Here is a 21,327-nt window from a genome sequence, read left to right on the forward strand (position 1 = left end):
TTAGTGTTGGTGAATCACTGTGACCGTAAATAAAAACTGCTATAAAACTTCAGAGCATTCTTTTGTGGGGCAGGCAAGGTTCATGTAGAGTCTGCTCCTAGACCTATTTCCAAACATTTAGGATTCACATATCAAGCTTCTAATAGTATGTGCATCTACTTGATGGAATGTTTATCAGATTGTTTTATTTGAAACATGCATGTAATAACAGGGAAAAAGTAAAAAAGACTGATGTAGGTTTGTAACCAAAATATTTGTTAACTATCATTTAGATAACCAAAACCATTTTTTATCTATTTCATGCTTTGCCCTTAAGTCATCTAGATGACTCTGAAACAGGGACTGGAATTTCCTCTCAAGAAAATTGTAAAGTAAAATAATAAATTAATTAATTTAAAAAAATAAACAAACGACAAAAAACAAAAGAACATTCTGATTTACAACCCTAGCAGCATTGTCCCAAATAATACATAATGTGGATTACCAGGCTTGCCTGGTACCTCCAAGTGATGAACCCTCATAATTCTAAACCAAGGAGAAGCTGACACATGGGAGACTCAGTTGGCATAGTTGACATAATCCAGTGAGGTGTTGGTTTGATATCAGCCTTTCTCTTTCTTTTTACTGAGGATGATAGGCATTCCCCAACATTGATATATCCTGATGTTTGAAATAAGAATAGCTATGAAACAGTTGTTTTTTAAAGTTACTTAAAAGATAGCAGGGGAAGGAGTGGGACAAACTGAGAATGCAGTATTGACATATAACTCCCCGGTGGCTCAGTGATAAAGAATCTGCCTGCAATGCAGGAGGCGCATGAGGGAGACATGGACTTGATCCCTGCGTCAGGAGGATCCCCTGGAGGAGGGAATGGCAACCCATTCCAGTATTCTTGCCTGTAAAATTCCATGAATGGAGGAGCCTGGCAAGCTACAGTACATAGGGGTCACAAAGAGTCAGACAAGACTGAGCCACTGAACACAGAAGCATAAAATAGATAGCTTAGAGGGAAGCTGCTATACGGCACAGGAAGCCCTGCCTGACACTCCGTGGCAACCTAGAGCTGTGGGATGGAGGCTCTGGAGGGAGAGAGATATATATATATGCACATATGTAGTTATGGCTGATTTCAGTTGTATGGCAGAAACCAACACAACAATAAAGCAGTTATCCCCCAATTAAAAAAGTAACAATTAAAAAAAAATTACTTGAAAGACCCTTTCTGTTAGAAGTAACTAATGCTGTGGTGATGATAAAATATCAAAAAGCACTACTGAGTGAATATTTATTATTGGCTAGAAACAGTGCTAAGATTTTTGTGTAAATCATATTGTGTAATCATTACAGCCATTCTAGTCAGTGGACATTTTACATCCTTTAAGGGATGAGGAAACCAAGGCCCAAAGTACAAGTAGTAGGGTCAAAAGAATTTTGATGTCTGTCTGATACCAAAGCCTTTACATTTAAAAAAATTTTTTATAAATATTTGGTATTTTTATTTTGTTTTATATTTACTTTTTATTTCTAACATGAAATCTGCCCTCTTAATAAATTTTAAGTATATAGTACATTTTTGTTAATTACAGGTATAATGTGCTGCAGATCTCTAGAGCACATCCATCTTGCTTAATTGAAACTTTATGCCGGTTGATTTGTTACCTTTCATTTCTCCCACTCCCTGACTCTGGTAACCACCTCTCCACTTTTTGATTTTATGAATTTGACTGTTTTAGATATCTCGTATAAATGGAATAATTATTTTTAATCATTGGCTCTCCATCAAAGAAGATCTGATTCTAGGTGATTGGAAAAAAAAACACTGTTCAGAGGCTACAAGTGTGAAATTTTACATGATCATTATGGTCCAGAAAGTGACTTGAAAATAATGTCAAAATCACAGAGTTTTAAAATTCGTGGTATAAATTGTTGCTTCTAGGTTTGAGGGCAAAACATTTCAGAGACTATTCCATTTCCTAGAAGTTAACCAGTGATTGTTTATCTTTTTCTAACTAAAAATACATAATACCTAAAATCTTTGGGAAAAAAATGAAATCTTTTTCTCTAGGCATATGGGCTGTTTATAAAGCTGAACCCTTCATTCTACAAGAAGAATTATTCTAATCTTAGATATTCATTCATTCTACATCTTTATTTAGAAAATGATACAGATTTCCATAAAATCTTTCATTTTTTAGAAGTGAATCATAACGTATAGTTTTCCAGTAATGTATAGTTAATCATATACCATTATGTAATTAAGTTTACTGAAATAAAAAAAAAGATTATATATAAAGTAGCTTTTGGAATAGCAAACAGTTCTAGCCTCTTTCGTTGATGCTTAAGATGTTTCAGCATACAAACCATTATTACAGATTTCAAGAAAATTTTAAGCAAAACTCAAGTGAAACTTCTATAACATGCCTGGTTGAGGCTGAAATAATGCAAAACTGCGTTCCATAGGATTTACTTTCTAAACCATAAATCCCATTCTAACATCCAGATATTACCCTAGTATTGCTGGCATGTTGAACCTGGTTCATATAAAGGTTCTTAAGTTTTGCCAAACTTTTTGACAAATGAATGAAATCAGAGACTGAAGTCAATTGTCATGTTCTATTGTGGATGCTTTATTGGAAGCATTATTTCTCAGAATTAATGAAGCGGGCAGATTTATGAAATGTTAAGAAGGTCATTAGTCTTTTAAGAAGAAAGAGAAAGGCTGATTCATGTCAATGTATGGCAAAAATCACTCCAATATTGTAAAGTAATTAGCCTCCAACTAATAAAAATAAATGAAAAAAAAAAGAAGAAAGAGAAAAACAGTGTTTAGATAATGTGGCTGCTTTAGTTTTATAGTAAGTAATGAGTTCTTCTGTTTAGAGGTAATAACAACAGTGACAACTATGAACACCACGGGTTGTTTTTCTTGGTTTAATTTTTTTTAAAATTTTATTTCTAATTGGAAGGTAACTGCTTTACAGTGTTGTGGTGGTTCCTGCCGTACAACAACATGAATCAGTTATTCTTTCCCTGTTGAGCCTCCCTTCCCCCTGCCAATTCATCCCTCTCAGTTCAGTTCAGTTCAGTTCACTCACTCAGTCGTGTCTGACTCTTTGCAACCCCATGGATTGCAGCATGCCAGGCTTCCCTGCCCATCACCAACTCCCAGAGCCTACTCAAACTCGTGTCCATTCAGCTGGTGATGCCATCCAAGCATCTCATCCTCTGTTGTCCCCTTTTCCTCCTGCCTTCAATCTTTTCCAGCATCAGGGTCTTTTCAAATGAGTCAGTTCTTTGCGTCACATGGCCAAAGTATTGGAGTTTCAGCATCAGTCCTACCATTGAACACCCAGGACTGATCTCCTTTAGGATGGACAGGTTGGATCTCCTTGCAGTCTACAGGACTCTCAAGAGTCTTCTCCAACACCACAGTTCAAAAGCATCAATTCTTTGGCTCTCATCCCTCTAGGTCATCACAGAGCACCAGGCTGAGCTCCCTGTGTAATACAGCAACTTCTCACTCTTTAACACATGGTAATGTATCATTGAAATATATGTTTTTATTTTTAATTTATCTCTTTCACTTAAAAATGTTGCCAGTGTTTTTCAGGTGAACAATTGGAATGCTTAGTTATAAACATTAAAGCACTTGTCTTGACTGTCATGAACCTGGAAATTTATAAAGGATTAGTAAAGGGACCAATTATGCATTATCTCAGGATTTCTGCACCTTGGAGTTTGATTTCTTGTTCATATTTGTGCTTGTGAATTTCAAATCCAACTATCTCTGGACCTTGGGTCTGTCCTTCTGGGATGTCCCAATCTAACTTCATGTCAACTTGTGTTCATTGGGTCCTCTTCTTCTCAGACTCCTCCTCTCATCCTCCACTCTCAGTGTATGGCACCATTATCTGTTCAGCTGAGTTGAAAACTTGGATTATTCTAGGTTTCTTGATGATAGGAAATGGATTTTATTACATATTTCCAATAAGTAAATAGCAATTTTGCAAGAGTTTTAAAAGATGGATCAGATGGTTCAATAGAAGTTTCTCCCCCTTTTTTTTTGATTGGTAGTGATACCTTGAAAGATGGTATGACAAAAATTTGCCAGATATCCTATCAAAATGGAGATGTCCAAAGTGAATATATTGATTGTTAAACCCCCAAAATATAGATAAATTCTGATTCAAAACTTTATAAAATGTGTTTGAGATTTGAAAAAAAGTGCAGTGAAATCTTGATTTTGATTATTTTCATTCCTCTAACACTGAACATGTTACTTAATATCTACTTTTTAATTTTTTATTCTTGTTTGAAGCAGCTTTATGGCTTATATTATTATCCTCATGGTGCAACAAACGCAGAAAAGTAAAAACAATCATGTTTCCATATAAGTGAGATAAATATATTATTTGGTTAAAACATTTAAAATGTTTAGTATTAAACTAATTTGGTTCTCTCTTATAATAATTTTTCTTATCAAAATGAAGTATAATAATTACATTTTTATTAGTATTTTTACTTACTTTTGTTTCGTTTTGTTTTCTACAAACCTTACATGTTGCCACTGTTTAATTATTTGAGATATTATTTATATAGATTTATATGATAAAAAATAGAGAACAATTGAAGGGTATACCAATGTCAACATTAAATTAATTAGCCATTAAGGATAATTAATGATCTGTTGATATTTCTATATTATTATTTTGAAAAGAATGAATTTTCTTGTGATTTTGTGTAAAGTTAGAATGGTTTCTAATCTTTAGCAAATATATTAATTTACATTTTACATGCAATTTTCATATGTAAAAAAGCTGCACCTATTTGAAATTAGTATAAATCCCTCAGATCTGCACACTCAAATTGTCAGTGAATTAAGTGCAAATGTCTTCCCACTCTCCAGCCGAAACAAGAAAATGTAATTTATCTATTTCATTAAACCAACTGCAGAAGAAAACTCTCCTTCTTGTGATGTCATATTTTCACACTGCATCATCATAATTGAAACTGAACTCTATGTTCACTTTTGTTGAAAATTTTTTCTTGCTTCAGAAATAAGCAATATGTGTTGATTTTGTACTTTAATTGAAATAAGTATTCAGGAGATTGAAGCACCATTCTTTATAATTCAGTGTGAGAGTGTATTCCATCACCCGGCAGCTCAATTTCTTTCTTTCACCATCTGTTCTTTCTTTCTATTCTCTCTGCCAAAAATCGATAGAACTCAATGAGCAAAATTGAGCTGTTCCATGACCCAACCATATTGGGATTATTTTGTTCACAATACATTGACCTAGTTCTTACACTGGTCCAGTTTAATTAGGTAAGCCCTCTGTTTATAAAAATGCATATTTACTAAACTGTAAACATTAAATGAGTGTTATAAAAGCAGCCAAAACGTTATTGTTTCAACAGTCAAGATTTTAAGTTGGCAACACTTGGCAAACATAAAGCCACACACTGTCTGTTTTCAGCTTGGAAATCCATGCAGCAAAAGCTTTTCATGAGGATCAAATGTACACATTCAAAGAGATTAGATAATGAAATTTTTAAATGCAAAGAACCATGAAACTATTATCAGAGATTTTAACATATATATGAGTATGTTGCCAAAGATATCTATCATAATACTCAAAATCTTAGAATAATTTCCGGCTGTTCTATTCCATTTGAAAATACCATATAAAGTTTTATGCATACGTATCAAATTCATCTCATATAATTATCACAAATATAAATAGAGCAAAGAGGAAAAACATCTGATGACATTTTCTAATAATCCAAAATTGTCACAGCATTTGCTGTTGTGCAGCTTATTAGCATAAAAAACATCACAGCAAAAGACTCATAAATTCCATTTAGAAGCCACTGCAATGCTAAGCACCTTGAGAAATTGCAAAAAGTTGCACTCTTTATAGACTTTAATTGTGTGTACTTTATATATTACCAGAAAAGTCATTTTAATTTTTAAATGAAATGCTTTTATAAGTAGGAAGACGGGAAAGATGTCAAACAATGCATATATAAAAACGTTTTTCTCATTTGTAAGGCAGTGACTCATAGTAACTGAGAGTACCGAGATGTGTCCGCCTTCCGTGACTTCTGTCAGGGTTGTGCTAACAAAGCTGTTTTCCTTTGATATCTCATTCATCTTTGCAACCTGAAAACTGAAATTGCCGTGTGCTCGGTGACATTTGTCATTGTCTTTCTTTTCATTTTGCTCTTTAACTTTTTGTTTTTTGGCTCTTCTTGCTGGAACTTTCATTAGTTACAGGTACTTACAAAGTAGCCTGCAAGAAAAACAGAGCTTTAGGTCTTAATAACTGTTAAATATGAAGCTATTTAATGAGATGAATGATATCTTCTCTACAGAAAACTTTTTAATATTCATACAGAGGAATTTTTAATAGGTAATGTCTTAATTTTAAAATTAATTTCATCTTTATTATGTGTTTTATTAATAACATTGTACTTTGTGTTGGCATTATTTACTGTTACCTCTTAAGAACGTGTCATTCTTTTTGCAAAAGATGACTTTTTTTTAAAGCAAAGAAGAAAATTCTGGAACATATCTTCTTTCTTAATATTTATGAATCTTAGTTCCAATATCTGAAGAATAGAAATTACAATAATTTCTATTAAAGAACAATAAACTGGTTATAATTAACTTAGAAATTCTTCACAATCGTTTATATTTTGCTGCAGTAAACAAAGATTACAGTCAAGAGCATTTAATAGATATATCAACAATAGTGACTATCTGCAATGCCCAAACTTTATAATAGTAATCCAATGATACCAGATATCTTGTAGGCCAACTTGTTAATTTTATTAATTATACAATTGAATCCTAAGATAATTTGTTGGATTATGCTATTGAAGATTTGTGGCAGAAAGAGGACTAGGGCCCACGGCTTGTAACTACATAAAGTTTTTTGAACATTTTATGATAGTTCATTAGTTTCACAGATAATGTAATTAGCTGGAGAACTTAATACTCCTATGTTCTTCTCCATATTTATAGAAATGTTTTTATTTAATAGAAATGCAATTTATAATTTACCATAGTTGTTAATTTTATCACAATACTTAAAGTATTTGAGGACAGTTTGGCTTTCAAAGTGCTGATTACACATTAGAATCACCTGGTGAAATTTATTAAAAATAAATTAATGACATCTGACCTCAATACAGGATCAATAATAACTGTCTCAATATTTTTTAAGCAGTTCAGGTGAAATTAATGCATGGTCAGGTTTGAGATCACTGGTTTAGCTGAATATAGTTCAATATAAACTTGACCTTCAAGAAATTAAAGTTATGTATTAAAGCCAACCAAAGAACTGGACATGACTGAGCAACTGAGCATACACACACACATTAAGCCAAGTAGAAAAGAAGTTTAAACCATTCTCTGACAAGTTTAGATACTGAAGATAATCTTTAAAATGTGTATTAAAAGAGTAACTCATGGTAGAAAGGCTCATATATGTTGTGGACGAGTAGATATTATGTTAGATATCCTAATTGGCTCTCTTTATATTCTGAAATATAATCCATTTTTTAAATCATCTAATTTGCTTATGAAATGATATAAATTCATTTAATAAAGATATGATTTGCATAACCAGATAGCCATAATTTATTTCCCTCTATATTTACCACAATGTGATACTCTTATTTGCTTCAGCATATATTTATTTCTTCTGTCAGTTGTTTGTAGAACATCACTTCTTTCCTTTCAAACTGCACATATATTTGTAATAGTGTTATCTTTATATGTTATCTTATGACACTATAGAAACTTAACTGTTTTGTGTTACAAACGAAGACAATAGAATATAGATTGTTCTATCAGCATGTGAGCCGCAAACAGAACAAAAGAGTTTGTAATATAGTGTAAATACACTATACACTGAGTGAAAGGAGTGAATATACACATTAACTTAGTTTGATTTTTGTAGAAGTCACTTGAATGGAGGGAAAAACAACCCAGGATATTTTGTCTTACTATATCTTGATTTATTCTTCATTGTCCTTTTTCAAAAGCAGTGTTTTCTGAGTATCAGTCGGGAACATGGAATTCCCAAATTTTATCGCACTTACATGTGAGTTATCCTTGACCTTAAACCATGGTGATTTTATTTATTATTAAGTAATAACTTACTTATTGAGTGAGATATGATTGTATAATCTGTGGGAATAAAAATAGTGTTGTGCTGTGCTTTGCTTAATTGCTCAGTCATGTCCAACTCTTTGCCACCCCACGGACTATAGCCCGCCAGGATCCTCTGTTCATGAGGATTCTGCAGGCAAGAAAACTGGAGTGAGTTCCCTTGCCCTCTTCAATGAAAATAGTAAATGTAGTCAAACAAATACAACTGAGTTCCGTGACCTATTTCCTCTAATAACTCAGAGCCACTAGTTGCTGATTTACCCTATGACCTACTTTTCTATTTCATTCAGCTTCAAAATATTGCAGTCATCATTGTAATGCAAAATTAAGGCATTTCAGCAAATAATCTCAATTTGTATAGTTCTCTTTCAAGGACTGTGTTTTCATTTGTTTCTTCCACTTGTATTTGAGAAAGGATATTATGGTATTTGAGAAGGGATATTATGATAACTTTTATTTTTACCATCTTGGGTGATGTTAAACTTGAACTAAGAAATGAAGACATTGGAAATTCTCAAACTATATTTCTAAATAACAGAAAAATTTGTACCAGATGATTGTCATTCTCTGTTTTGTTCTATTAACACCACCTACAAATTCTTCTCTACTCTACTTTCCACCTTATAGTTTTGCTGTTCCATGTCTTTTATTGTTATGAGTTCTTCTTACAATCTTTTCTCTATGTGTCTGAGTATTTGCCATACTCAGTTCTGCATGTCTCTAATATTCAAACTTCCAAAGTAAGTACATTTAATCTTTTTGGTTAGGATTCCATAACAAAATGTTCCTACTGGAACATTTATTACTGGAAAGAGTTATTGTACCAGGCATATCAGAAACACCCTCTGATATTCACTCTTTTGATACAGGCAGAGATCTTTAATCCATTAAATTGTGGTTGCATGATATAAACCATGACAGCAAACTACTGTTCCTGTTTTTCAAAGGAAGGCTTTGGGTGTGGTGGACACTGTTTTAATTACTTCAGTCCATATTCACGTGCTATCTGGACACCCAAGCACATGTTCCATAGGTAGCTTGAGGACCAGATTTGCCACCTATGTCCTTTCCACAGTTCAATCCTGATTGGATCATTCTCCTTCTGTTTCCTCTTTGATGATTCCCTTTCATCATCCAGATAAATTCTTTATTTCTTACCATGTCTTACAAAATGTGTTATGTTTTCATATCTGCCTGTTTTTTCATGATCAAAATCAACCCCATGATCCAGAAAATCTAATTTGCTTTTGCAGTGTTTGTTCACTCAGCAAAATTTATGGGGCATCTACTGTGTGACAGGACTGTTCACAGTAATAAACAAACTAGACCAAAAATGTTCACAGAATACATCATCTGTTCATTAACTCAATACTGCTACTTATCTTTCTTGTCCTAACACTTTTTGTTTTCCATATTTTATATAACCACATATCACACATACTCATGTTTACTAGAAGCATAGACTAACCTGGAGGGTCTTGATATGAATGTGTATTTAAAATATTAACAAAATGAAAATTCTATGCCACCTGGGCTTAAAACCATGGGAAAAAGGAATGTCTTCAGAATTAAGAACTTTGTTTTTTGATTTATTGTTTCAAGGCATGAAGACAGTGCAGGATAATGAACAAGTGCAAAGATTGTTAAGCCAAGCTGTCCATATTCTGTTTTCAAGTTATTTACTATAGATAAGTTATTTATGAGTTTTCTCAAGATAAATTAGGAATAATAATAGAATCTGCCTCTTTGGGTCACTGCTAGGTAGGACTGAATGTACTAATATGAGAGTACTTGGTCTATATAAAAATGATACAAATTGAAGCAGCTGTAGTTATCAGGTGTTGTCAGCAAATATACAAGATTAACCTTTCTTCAATATAGGTAGAAGCCCAAAGCACCAAAGAGAAATATTTACTTAGCCATTGAATACAATACAGTATTCTAAATACAATTCTAAATTTCACGATTGTGTGAGATTTTTTAAGATAAAAATATGAAATATATTCTAGGAATTTTATTGTAAAATCTTTCTATTTTAATGGCAATTCAGATTAAATGATGGCAATGGATTTACCAATGAATTAGGATATAAGCAGAATTACTAGACGTAGTTCCCAAGCTTCACTCAAATATCTTTTGTACGTATTTACTCTTGCTTTTCTGATTTAAGATTCTGTTAAAGTAGCATTATATAAAATTGCCATTTTTCCATATAAAATAATTTTTTTCAAAAGCATAAATATAGGCTATTGGGAAAGGTGATTCAATTAGAAGGTGATCAAACAGTTAAATTTTATGATAAAGTTTCTATCAAATACTGGTCAAGAGGAATTTTAAAAATTTAAGGATTTAGAAATATATTTATGCTATTGATTTTATTAATTGTGTCATTTATTTAAAATTACCTATAGAAATATATTGAGGGATTATGCTGTTTTTCAATATCACTTTATGAAAATATTTGGGTTGAAGTATTTTCATGTATTTTTGGTATCAGAATGCTCAATATTATTTAAGCTGAATTTGAAGTCACCAAGTTCATCGTTCCCTGAAAATTATAAGGTCAATCAAAAAATGCTCATATAAAATGAGAACAGTTAATATTTTTGGCCTTTTGGTATATATGTTCTTTCACCATGTACTCACTATATTGCTTCTTTAAGTATGCTTTAAAAGGTATATGTATATAACATAAATACATATATATGAACATATATATATGCACAGTACGTGTGTGTGTGTGTGTATATATATATATATATATAAAGCCATAAGTTTATATCTCCAAGTATAATTTATAGGATTTAATAGAATTCTATATAAAAGAGCCTGGATTTTGGAATCAATAACTTTAGGTAAAAACACAGCTCGAACAACTTGTGTGGTTTTTGCCAAGTTACTTTATCATTAATAACCTCTCTTTGCTTGCCGATTTAGTAAAGTTTAATGGTCATTATCTTGCCAAGTACTCAGAACCTGAGTTTCTAAAGAGCGTACCAGCAGTTACATTAATTAATCACTTGTAGTTCTTTGACTTAGTGTATAATTTCTAATTCAAGATCTCAGCCACCGTGTAGCCACTCTCTCCCTAAGTATTATCAGGAGTTCTCAGAGGCTGTCACATTGCATTTCAGTAACAAATCTAACCCAGCTAGCTTGAACTATCAACCAAGAAATGCTATTACTTAGCTCTGCAGCTCTGTTCTCCTTGGTCCTTGTGGCTCTTGGTAGACATAGCTACAACTTTGCTAAACTACTGACTACTGAGACCATTTTTTAAAAACTCCTTGGTGGTGGTGGTTCAGTCACTCAGTCGTGTCTGACTCTTGTGATCCCATGGACTGCAGCCCACCTGGTTCCTCTGTTCTTGGGATTCTCTAGGCAAGAATACTGGAGTGGGTTGCCATTTCCTTCTCCATTTAAACCCCTTAGCAAGGTTTTATCTCTAAGACCTTGAGGTGCCCAGGCTCTTTGGTGGTTGTAGGTACACTGAATGTGATGGTCCCCCTCTACTTCTAACATTCTGCTATAGAAGAAGCTAAGCTTATACCTGGATTTTGAAAAGCATTTTAAATTAAACACATTTCTCAAACTTTCCTTAAAACTCTTTTTGTAAGAAAAAACAAAACAATTCCAGGCCAGAAGGATATTGGTTAAAAGACAAATTGAACACCATTTACCATACTTAGAATCATATTGAATTTTATCCATGAGATTTGCTGTGAAGTTTCTTTCTGTCTCCTTTTTCCCAGGTCCTAAAGCACATGAGGGGTCCCCAACTCCAGTCCCTGAAATTTAGCCAAGTTTGGATTTCATGTTTGGCTCCAGTGGGGTGCTCTGCTTTACCCCACATGCCTTCCCACCCACCTCAAATCTACATTTATGAAATCCTACTAGAATATACATATAGCTTTAACTCTACTAGCCACTCACAGATAGTAATGGCATCTAACTGTTCCTATAGTGACTCTTATTAGGGAAAAATGAACTGAAGAAATGACATTTTGGAGTAAATTCCATGTATGCAGGAGCTTGTGCACACTACTACAGAATCAGTTATTAAACTATTATCTGTTTAGTGTCCGGTATGCATTATATGAAGCTGAATATTCTTGTTCTGTCAGTAACATGAAACCCAAAATATAAACATTTTATTCTGAGTAAATCCAATAAGACCATATGTTAAATGTTGTATACTTAAGCAGGCTAAAGTCTTAGGACCAGAATTAGGGTCAGGATTAAAATGAGTACTGAGCCAAGCAGTTTTGGGAGTATATTGTTACCATTTTTAATGATAAGGTTATATAAATGTGTTAGAAAAATGAAGCATTAGTTGCATTAAATGAATTTAAATATTAATTCTTCTATAGTATTTAAAAATAGAATATGCTATTCATATTCTCTTTATTGACAGTTGGCTTGTCAACATGTTAAATATCTATTTGTTTTTGATCTTAAGTCAATATGCAAAAGTATTTCATGTGTGAATGAGCCTGCCTGTCCTGCATCTGCTCTGTACCAGTTCCAAAATTAGACCATAGAGATCTAGCCGTTCTCTCCATAAATCAAGGTATTTCTACAACCTCCAAAGCAGGGAAAGTTATACACTATACAGTGAAATCATTTCACACATCACTTCAAACCACCTATTTCATGAGCTTGCCAACTACTTTTTATAGTTTCGTGGAGTAAAAACCTTCAATGATTGGTTTTCCCTGTGTATTGGACCTGGGACTCTCAGAGTCCCATGAGTGTGCTTGGTATGATTTGTTCTGTACGCCGTGTTTGTAGTTCAAAGAGAGTGTGTTCCACATTTTAATTTCTGGATTGAATTAAAAAATACTTTAAGAAAAGCTTTTTCTTATTCTACTCATACCAAAGAACAACCTTTTGTCCTAATTCTGGTAGGTAATTCTGTTGCATTAAGCAGAAAGAACAGTCATGATAAGGGGCCTGTGTGGATTTTAAATTCAGATAGCCTTGGCAGTTGCTAGCTCCAAGGTCTCAGCTGCTTTTCTTTACTTCTTTGAACAGTAGTGTTCTCATCTGTAAAACTGAAGTAACACTGCCTACCTCATGAATTTATTAAAAGATTAATATATGTAAATGTGTGAAAGAGTAACTAACACAGGCTATAATTAAATAAATATTAACCTTTTTACTCCACAAATTGGTCAGTGCTTAAAAATACTTCAGTACCAATATTGTGTGCAATTTTGTTAATGAGAATAAATAGGATCACTATTCCTTAATATTGTATTTTTAATCTAAGTTTACAGTACCTCAGATCTTATTAAGACCCCTCATAGCTGTCTCCTGAGGTTTTAAAAAGTCATAAATTATTTCAAAATAAAATTGCATCATGAATCAATATATTTTAAGGATCAGCAATAATTTCATGCTTAGTTTTATTCTTTCATGTGTGAAAATTGATGGTCTCTATTGTGGGACTCTTGTTTTTGTGGTTTCAATGTTTCTTTTCTGGCTTTCAAACAGCAAAATGCCCAAATTATGGAACTCCCAATATTAAACCCATTAGGAACAATTGCCCACACCCAGCTTGCATGTTAAGTCATTATCTACAGCTAATGGTAAAATTGGGCCTTTCCAGCCCTCAAATTACTAGAAGCATTAATGCTTAGATTACATCAAGAGTTAAAATAGCCTAACCATATTTTTGACAGTTTATTCTGTGATTGAATTACAATATCGCTAAGTAACACACTTTTCAAGCTGCAAATTGCGTTAATGTTGGAATGCTTTTCTCTAACTGCTGTGAAGAGGTGGTGTTCTAATTTTATTTCCCCCACAATTACTATGTCAACTCCCTGGGAAATATACCAAAGGTAGACTGATAAAGCTTTGTGTAGGAGTTTTGCATCTAGTGTTTTACTATTTAACAGAATCTAAATAGTGTAATATTTGCTAGAGAAAAAAAAAATGTGTAAAGACAAGTGCTTGCTAAAAACTTTACCCTATTTCTTTTAAATTAGTGTAAAGGTACTGCAAGACATTTTTATTTTTAAATTTGCTCCTAGTGTAAGATGTAGAAACAGTGAATGGTTGACTACATTTGTGGGTATAGAAACATTCCTTTAATATTACCATAACTGTATCAAGCAATAAAATATAAATTAGAATTTTATGAATATTGTACTCTTAAAACTTTGGTAAATAACTTGAAGTGTCTGTTTACTATGCTCAGTGACATACTAATGGGTTTCTATAAAAGGGGAAGGCAAGCAAAAGATATAGTCTCTTTCTTTGGAAAGAAAAACTGAAAAAGTAAGACATTTTAAGTTCTTCATATGAAGAGTCATTGCTTATTAGGTCCAAGTCAAATGAAGATTGTTTTTAAAATGGCAAACTCTTACAGAATTGTTGCTTTTTTTAATTTTTAAAAATTACTAAATTTTAAAGCTTGCTTTAAAAATTAGTCCATAAAATTTAGTTTAAGATTGAACCGTTACATCTTATATATATGGGAAGATGCCCTGGAGGAGGGCATGACAACCCACTCCACTATTCTTGCCTGTAGAATCCCATGGACAAAGGAGCCTCGTGGGCTGTAGTCCATGAGGTTGCAAAGAGTCAGACATGACTGAAGCGACTTAGCACGCAACCTCTTATATAGATTTTGAAATCACTTGTCATCTATAGAAATGAGTAAGTATGATTTTCTACTTTACTGTTACCTTATAGAATTACTATATTCTGTAGAGACCATAATATTAAAAACTCTAGAAAAAGCAAATAAAATTCAGGACATCACAACAATATGCAAATAATCAATGGAGGAAATACTATCAAGGGAATTGTATATAATTTTTATTCATAATTTATTCAGTCAATGATTTTGAGTACCTACTCTGTAATGCACATTTTGTATTATGTTTGTTTAGTCACTAAGTCATGTCTGACTTTTTTTCAACCCCATGGATTACAACCCACCAGGCTCCTCTGTCCATGGGATTTCTCAGGCAAGAATACTGGAGTGGGTTGCCATTTCCATCTACAGGGGATCTCCCTGACCCAGGTATCAAGCCCGCATCTCCTGCATTGGCAGGCAGAGTTTCTACTGCTGAGCCACCAGGGAAGCCTATTGTGTTTTGCAGAGAGGTTACAAAGAAGTACAAACATATGGTGCTACCCCAAATGGCACTGTCTAGTTGGGGAGGTATAGTAAACTACAGTATGGTGAAAGTAAATGTATGTAGTTTTATCCTATGACAAATGCCATGAAGCAAACAGAATATTATGAACAATTTAATAGTGAGATCTATTATAGGTTTTCACATCAAGAAAGACATTTAAATCATAGATTCTCACATTAAAGAAGACATTTAAGTTGAAATATAAGATTCAGGTTTTTACCAAGTGGAAGGGGAAGGAGGGACTAGATAATTCCAAACCAAAGTGATAATATCTGCTGAAGACCTCAGACAAAAGAGCGCTATACTACTCGGTGTGGTAAGGGAGGAGTAAGGTATTGAGCCTTTTGTGGCAGGGGCTTGAGCAAAGGTGTTGAATGATACAGTCCTCTATTTTCAGAAGATTCTCCTGATTATTCTGTGTCCAATGCATTGAATAGTAGAGACAAACTTTTTTAGAATTCTGTTGCATTTGTCCAGAGAGAAGAATATGTTCAACTAGATTCGTAGTGGTGGCCACTGAAAGGTATGTGGCTGTTTGAGATGTATTTAAGGGCAGACTTGACTGTGACTTTCTCAGTTTGGGTAATTGCAACAACTATGTATTTTTCTATCAATTTCCCTAGTAGTTAAAATTGCGAATATATCTTAGTCACAAAATTAAACTGCTTGAACAGACTATAAGCTACAGTTCAGTTCAGTTCAGTTCAGTCGCTCAGTCATGTCAGACTCTTTGTGACCCCATGAATCACAGCACGCCAGGCCTCCCTGTCCATCACCAACTCCCAGAGTTTACTCAAACTCATGCCCATCAAGTCGGTGATGCCATCCAGCCATCTCATCCTCTGTCATCCCCTTCTCCTCCTGCCCCCAATCCTTCCCAGAATTAGGGTCTTTTCCAATGAGTCAACTCTTCACATGAGGTGACCAAAGTATTGGAGTTTCAGCTTCAACATCAGTCCTTCCAATGAACACCCAGGACTGATTTCCTTTAGGATGGACTGGTTGGATCTCCTTGTAGTCCAAGGGACTCTCAAGAGTCTTCTCCAACACCACAGTTCTAAAAGCATCAATTCTCTGGCACTCAGCTTTCTTCACAGTCCGACTCTCACATCCATACATGACTACTGGAAAAACCATAGCCTTGACTAGACAGACCTTTGTTGGCAAAATAATCTCTCTGCTTTTAAATATGCTATCCAGGTTGGTCATAACTTTCCTTCCAAGGAGTAAGCGTCTTTTAATTTCATGACTGCAATTACCACCTGCAGTGATTTTGGAGCCCCCAAAAATAAAGTCTGTCACTGTTTCCACTGTTTCCCCATCTATTTGCCATGAAGTGATGGGACCGGATGCTATGATTTTAGTTTTCCGAATGTTGAGCTTTAAGCCAACTTTTTTTCACCCTCCTCCTTCACTTTCATCAAGAGGCTTTTTAGTTCCTCTTCACTTTCTGCCATAAGGGTGGTGTTATCTGCATTCTGAGGTTATTGATATTTCTCAATCTTGATTCCAGCTTATGCTTCTTCCAGCCTAGCGTTTCTCATGATGTACTCTGCATATAAGTTAAATAAGCAGGGTGACAATATACAGCCTTGATGTACTCCTTTTCCTATTTGGAACCAGTCTGCTGTTCCATGTCCAGGTCTAACTGTTGCTTCCTGACCTGCAGCCACAGATTCTCAGAAAGGACTGTTAGTGCTATTTTCTCTCTTTCTCTCACACACACTTGATTAAAGTATGCAAGAATGCACAATCCACCTTTTAACTTTTTCCTAGCAGATCTGCCTCTAAAATCTCCTTCACCTTGTTAGATATCAGTCAGTGTGTGGTTATCAGCAAAGTATTATATGTTAATTCTCAGATTATCATGAAAAGTGAAAGTGTTAGTCACTCAGTCATGTCCCACTCTTTGTGACTCCATGGACTGTAGCCTGCTAGGCTCCACTGTCCATGGGATTTTTCCAGGCAAAAATTTTGGAGTGGGCTGCCATTTCCTTCTCCAGGGATCTTCCTGACCCAGGAATGGAACCCTGGCCTCCCACATTACAGGCAGATTCTTTACTGTCTGAGCCACCAGTGAAGCCCCAAATTATCATCCAAAATCTTAAACACAAGACTTTTGATATCCCCTCAGATGTTGTTCATCTTTTAGTAATGAAGTATGTTATTTTAACCATTGTAGATGTTTAGCAGTATGGAAAACAGTTAACAACTAGTAGTTATTCCTGCATTTTTGTAAGTAAACATATATAATGTAAAATATTACAGGAATTTTGGAGAATTAGAGGTACCAGTGTGAAGGAAAAATAGAGAATTTTAATATTTAAATGAATCTTAAAGATCAACTTCCCTTCTAATACCATTCAAAAGAGTAAACTTTTGTCCATTCATGTGTTCTAGGTAATGATGAAATTGATAGAGCCTCCAATCACTTGCTCAAAATGTACTAATCTTGAAAATTGCAATGTTGATTGGAAGTTATTCAGGAATTTAAAGAAAACTAAAAGCATTCTTTACAATTATTTAAAATAACTGCAGGCATTCCTAATAGACATCTCAAGTCCACCTGTCCACATTTTGGTGGAAAGTTTAGTTAAAGATTTGGGCTTGATAATGTTATATAGAGTTCTTTTAACAAAAGAAATAGAGACATTCTTCAAAGGATTAATATTTTATGAGCCAGGATGGAGGACTATGACTTTCATTCAAATAAATATATAGGGGGAAAATCATATGGATGGAAAACACAGCTGGTGAAAAACATAATATTCCCACATACATTTCATCTCTTTTTGACATGTGTATCTTCACTGTATACAGACTTATATACATACAAACTTTCCCACAGAAACTTGCCACATACATAGAACTGGAATGTGTATTTTACAAATAATTCCTCCACAGACAATCCAAGCAATAAATACTAAGTGATAAAACTATCATTTCCTGTGGCTCACTCAATTATGCAACATTAATCTAAATCTTTTCTTATTAGATTATTTTGAAGGTGCTTTCAAGTCATAGAATGACCCAAGAATGAATGCTTTATAGTTCTCCCAATAGCATTTTATTTTGTCACATTTTCAGGGGTTTATGATTACTTGTCATGAAGCAAGTTTTGAAAAGACTACTTTTCTGCTGTCAGGTGGAGACTTCAAACATGGACTAAATATAAATAACTAAGTAGTTATAGCATGAGCAAAAATGGCTTATTTACCCTTGGAAGTCAGAAAGTATAAATTTCACTATTTCTTTTTTCTTCCTGGTGCATCATATAAATATTAGTAGCCTTTGATTCCAAAGGATGATAAAAAACAATAAGATAAAACAATAAAAATTTTACGTATAATTTACAAAATTCCAATTGGGAAGAATTATATTTAAAAATATATCTTTAAAAACTGGAATCACTATAACGTCTTCAGAAAGAGAAAATGTTAAAGATATTCAGACATTACATCATTCTTTTACTTTCTGTGTTTTCCTGATAAATATTTAGGGACAGGTACTTTACATGTGATCTAACAGAGGCAAAGAATCTTTCCAAGAGTTCCATCATAAATCAGATGTAGCATTAAGTACAGTATTCCAAAGAAACCCTCAGATTTCTGGATCCTCCTTAACTGTACGGTTAATTTAGATATATTTGAAAGTAAGTATAAAATTATGTTGCTTAAAGATAAGAACAATGTTATTAATATAACTTTACCTAAATCTCAAGAGATCTCATCATAGAATACATACTTTAAAAACTGTTTCATTGGATAAGTAGTAGTAGAAATAGAAATATTTAAAACATTTTGATTTTGACTTTCCTTCCTCATTCTCCCTTACATAATTAAAATAAGCTAATGAGTGTAAAGAAGAAGCAAGCATTGAAGCCAAGAAGACTGCACTTGGTTACCCCTCTAGGCAGTATCTGATACAAGTTGACAAAATTTTCAATCCCCTATCTCAGAGAAATTCCCCAAATGGAAAAAATGGCCTACTTGAGGCCCAGTGTTTTTTTCAAATTGTTTAGGAAGAACGAGGCACACCTGCCCAAAGTATATAAACTTCTTAAAAGCTAAGGAGCTCTGTACTGCAAAGGCACAGAGCTGAGGAAAGCTAAAATATTTCCAAATTCTCCCCTCCCAGAAATGCTGGAGTGACTTAAAACACAGACACACACACACACACACACACAGACCAGCTATGAAAATCTAATGGGAATTGAGCACATTTGAGTCTAATTAAAAGAGACACTATTTTATGTAGTCTTGGATATGTTGATCCAATCATAGGAAAAATCCTGCATAACGAAAATCTTGCATGGGAAGAGTGTTGATAGATAGGTCTTGAGTTGGAAGTATGAGGTCACTGGTTTATATCCTGAGGAGAAAACCTGGACATAGTCCATGAAAAACAGCTGCTTTTGTAAAATGTAATGTCTTGCACACAAGTGGAATTAAACTAGCTACTGTCATTTTAAGGATTCCACAGCTCTCTGAGAGAGGTGGACATTTGGACTCAAGCCTTTCAGATTTGCTGCTTCAGCATGAAAGTATAATTTTCCTTGCAATAAATCAATAACAGAAAAAAATACATTTCAGTCAGAGTGTATACTTTATGACTTGAATTATTTACATTTACTGAGACATGCTTTATGGCCCAGAATATGGGTTATCTTGAGTTTACTTGAAAAGAATGTATATTGTATTCTTGTTTGGTGGAGGGTTCTGCAAATGTCAACTAGGTCAAAATGGTTGATAATGTTGCCTAAATTTTCTGCATCATATATATGTATGTGTGTGTGTGTGTGTGTGTGTGTGTATACGTTCCATCAATTATTTGAAAAGGATTGTTGACATCTCTGAATACAAAAATGTTTCTTTGTAGTTCTGTCAATATTTGCTTTGGGTTGTTGAATCCTTCTTATTAGGTAATTAAACATTACTATTATTATATCCATTTATTTTTTCAAAACGTAGATTTTTTTACCCCTGCCAAGGGAACTCCCAAGAGCTTCAAAGATCAGATCTAGCTTCCTCTGGGAAGTGTGGTCCTGATTGCAAGGGAGTTGGGCTTGATTCTGCTGTTCTCTGAACCTCAGCACACCCAACCCCGGCTCACCCTGCCCCTCCTTTTTTTTTTTTTTTTTTACAAATACCAATCTGTGTTATTGTTTTAACATTTTTACAAGGATTATCATTTTATCAAAAAGTAATATTTAAAAATGAAAACATTATTCTTTCCCCCAATTTTAGATCCTTAAAAGTTGTGTTCCTATAGCCAAGATTGTTACTGACTGCTGGGCTGCTGCATCCCACAGGCCTGTAATTGCCCAGCCTCCAGATCAAAGAAGGATCCTAGAGACACTGACAGAGACAGCAATGGTTGATTAGGGGGGGAATTTTAAGCAAAAAAGTCCTGGAAGATCACGCCACCATTTATAGCAGACGGCAGGAAGAACATGTGAACAATCTTCTCTGACGGGGGGGGGGGAGAAGGACGCTACCATTTACAGGGAGAATTGACGTCAGGTTGGCTCATCAGTTACCAGGGAAACCAGGAGCTGGGGCATGTCAGGCACAGCCCTTCAGGTTAATGACCATCATGAGGGCAGATGTTTTCCTTCAACAAACTAGCGGGTGGAGCCATTCTGGCCTAAAGGGCACTGGCAGGCACATTCATAGGAGTGGGATGTCTAGGGACCACAAAGAAGGGATATACAAAGAGGCAGAGAACAGTCATCTTGGGACTTCCCCTGGTGACCCAGTGGTTAAGACTCCATGCTTCCAATGCAGAGGGTTCAGGTTCAATTCCTGGTCAGGGCATTAGATAATACATGCTGCAACTAAGAGTTCTCATGACTTAAATAAGGAGTCTGCCTGCAGCAACTGAAAAAGACATTCCACATGCAGCAAAGATCAAAGATCCCACATGCTGCAACATGCCACAGCTAAGACCTGGTGCAGCCAAATAAATATAATAAATATTAAAAAGGGAGAGAGC

General features: G+C 34.3%; 1 protein-coding gene and 1 long non-coding RNA gene across 9 annotated transcripts in view; both read left to right on the top strand.

Moving 5' to 3' along the window:
• The window catches only part of SEMA3A (semaphorin 3A), a 506,842-nt gene that overhangs the window by 308,638 nt on the left and 176,877 nt on the right, over positions 1–21,327 (top strand). For 2 of the 8 annotated variants that reach the window (XM_043462901.1, XM_043462895.1), the window contains exon 2: positions 3,470–3,534. The exons of the other annotated variants lie outside the window; for them this stretch is intronic. Coding sequence is in view for 1 of the 2 variants with exons in the window: in XM_043462895.1 (XP_043318830.1) it covers positions 3,470–3,534 (65 nt within the window). In the remaining variant the exon portion in view is untranslated. The remainder of the gene's footprint in view (positions 1–3,469; positions 3,535–21,327) is intronic. 8 annotated transcript variants of the gene reach the window in all.
• Positions 4,596–20,334, top strand: LOC122438245. Its single transcript, XR_006268499.1, has 3 exons — positions 4,596–13,929; positions 17,494–17,496; positions 20,324–20,334. It is a non-coding gene; the product is annotated as an uncharacterized LOC122438245 (long non-coding RNA).

This window comes from Cervus canadensis, chromosome 3, assembly GCF_019320065.1.
Source record: "Cervus canadensis isolate Bull #8, Minnesota chromosome 3, ASM1932006v1, whole genome shotgun sequence".
Lineage (NCBI taxonomy): Eukaryota > Metazoa > Chordata > Mammalia > Artiodactyla > Cervidae > Cervus > Cervus canadensis.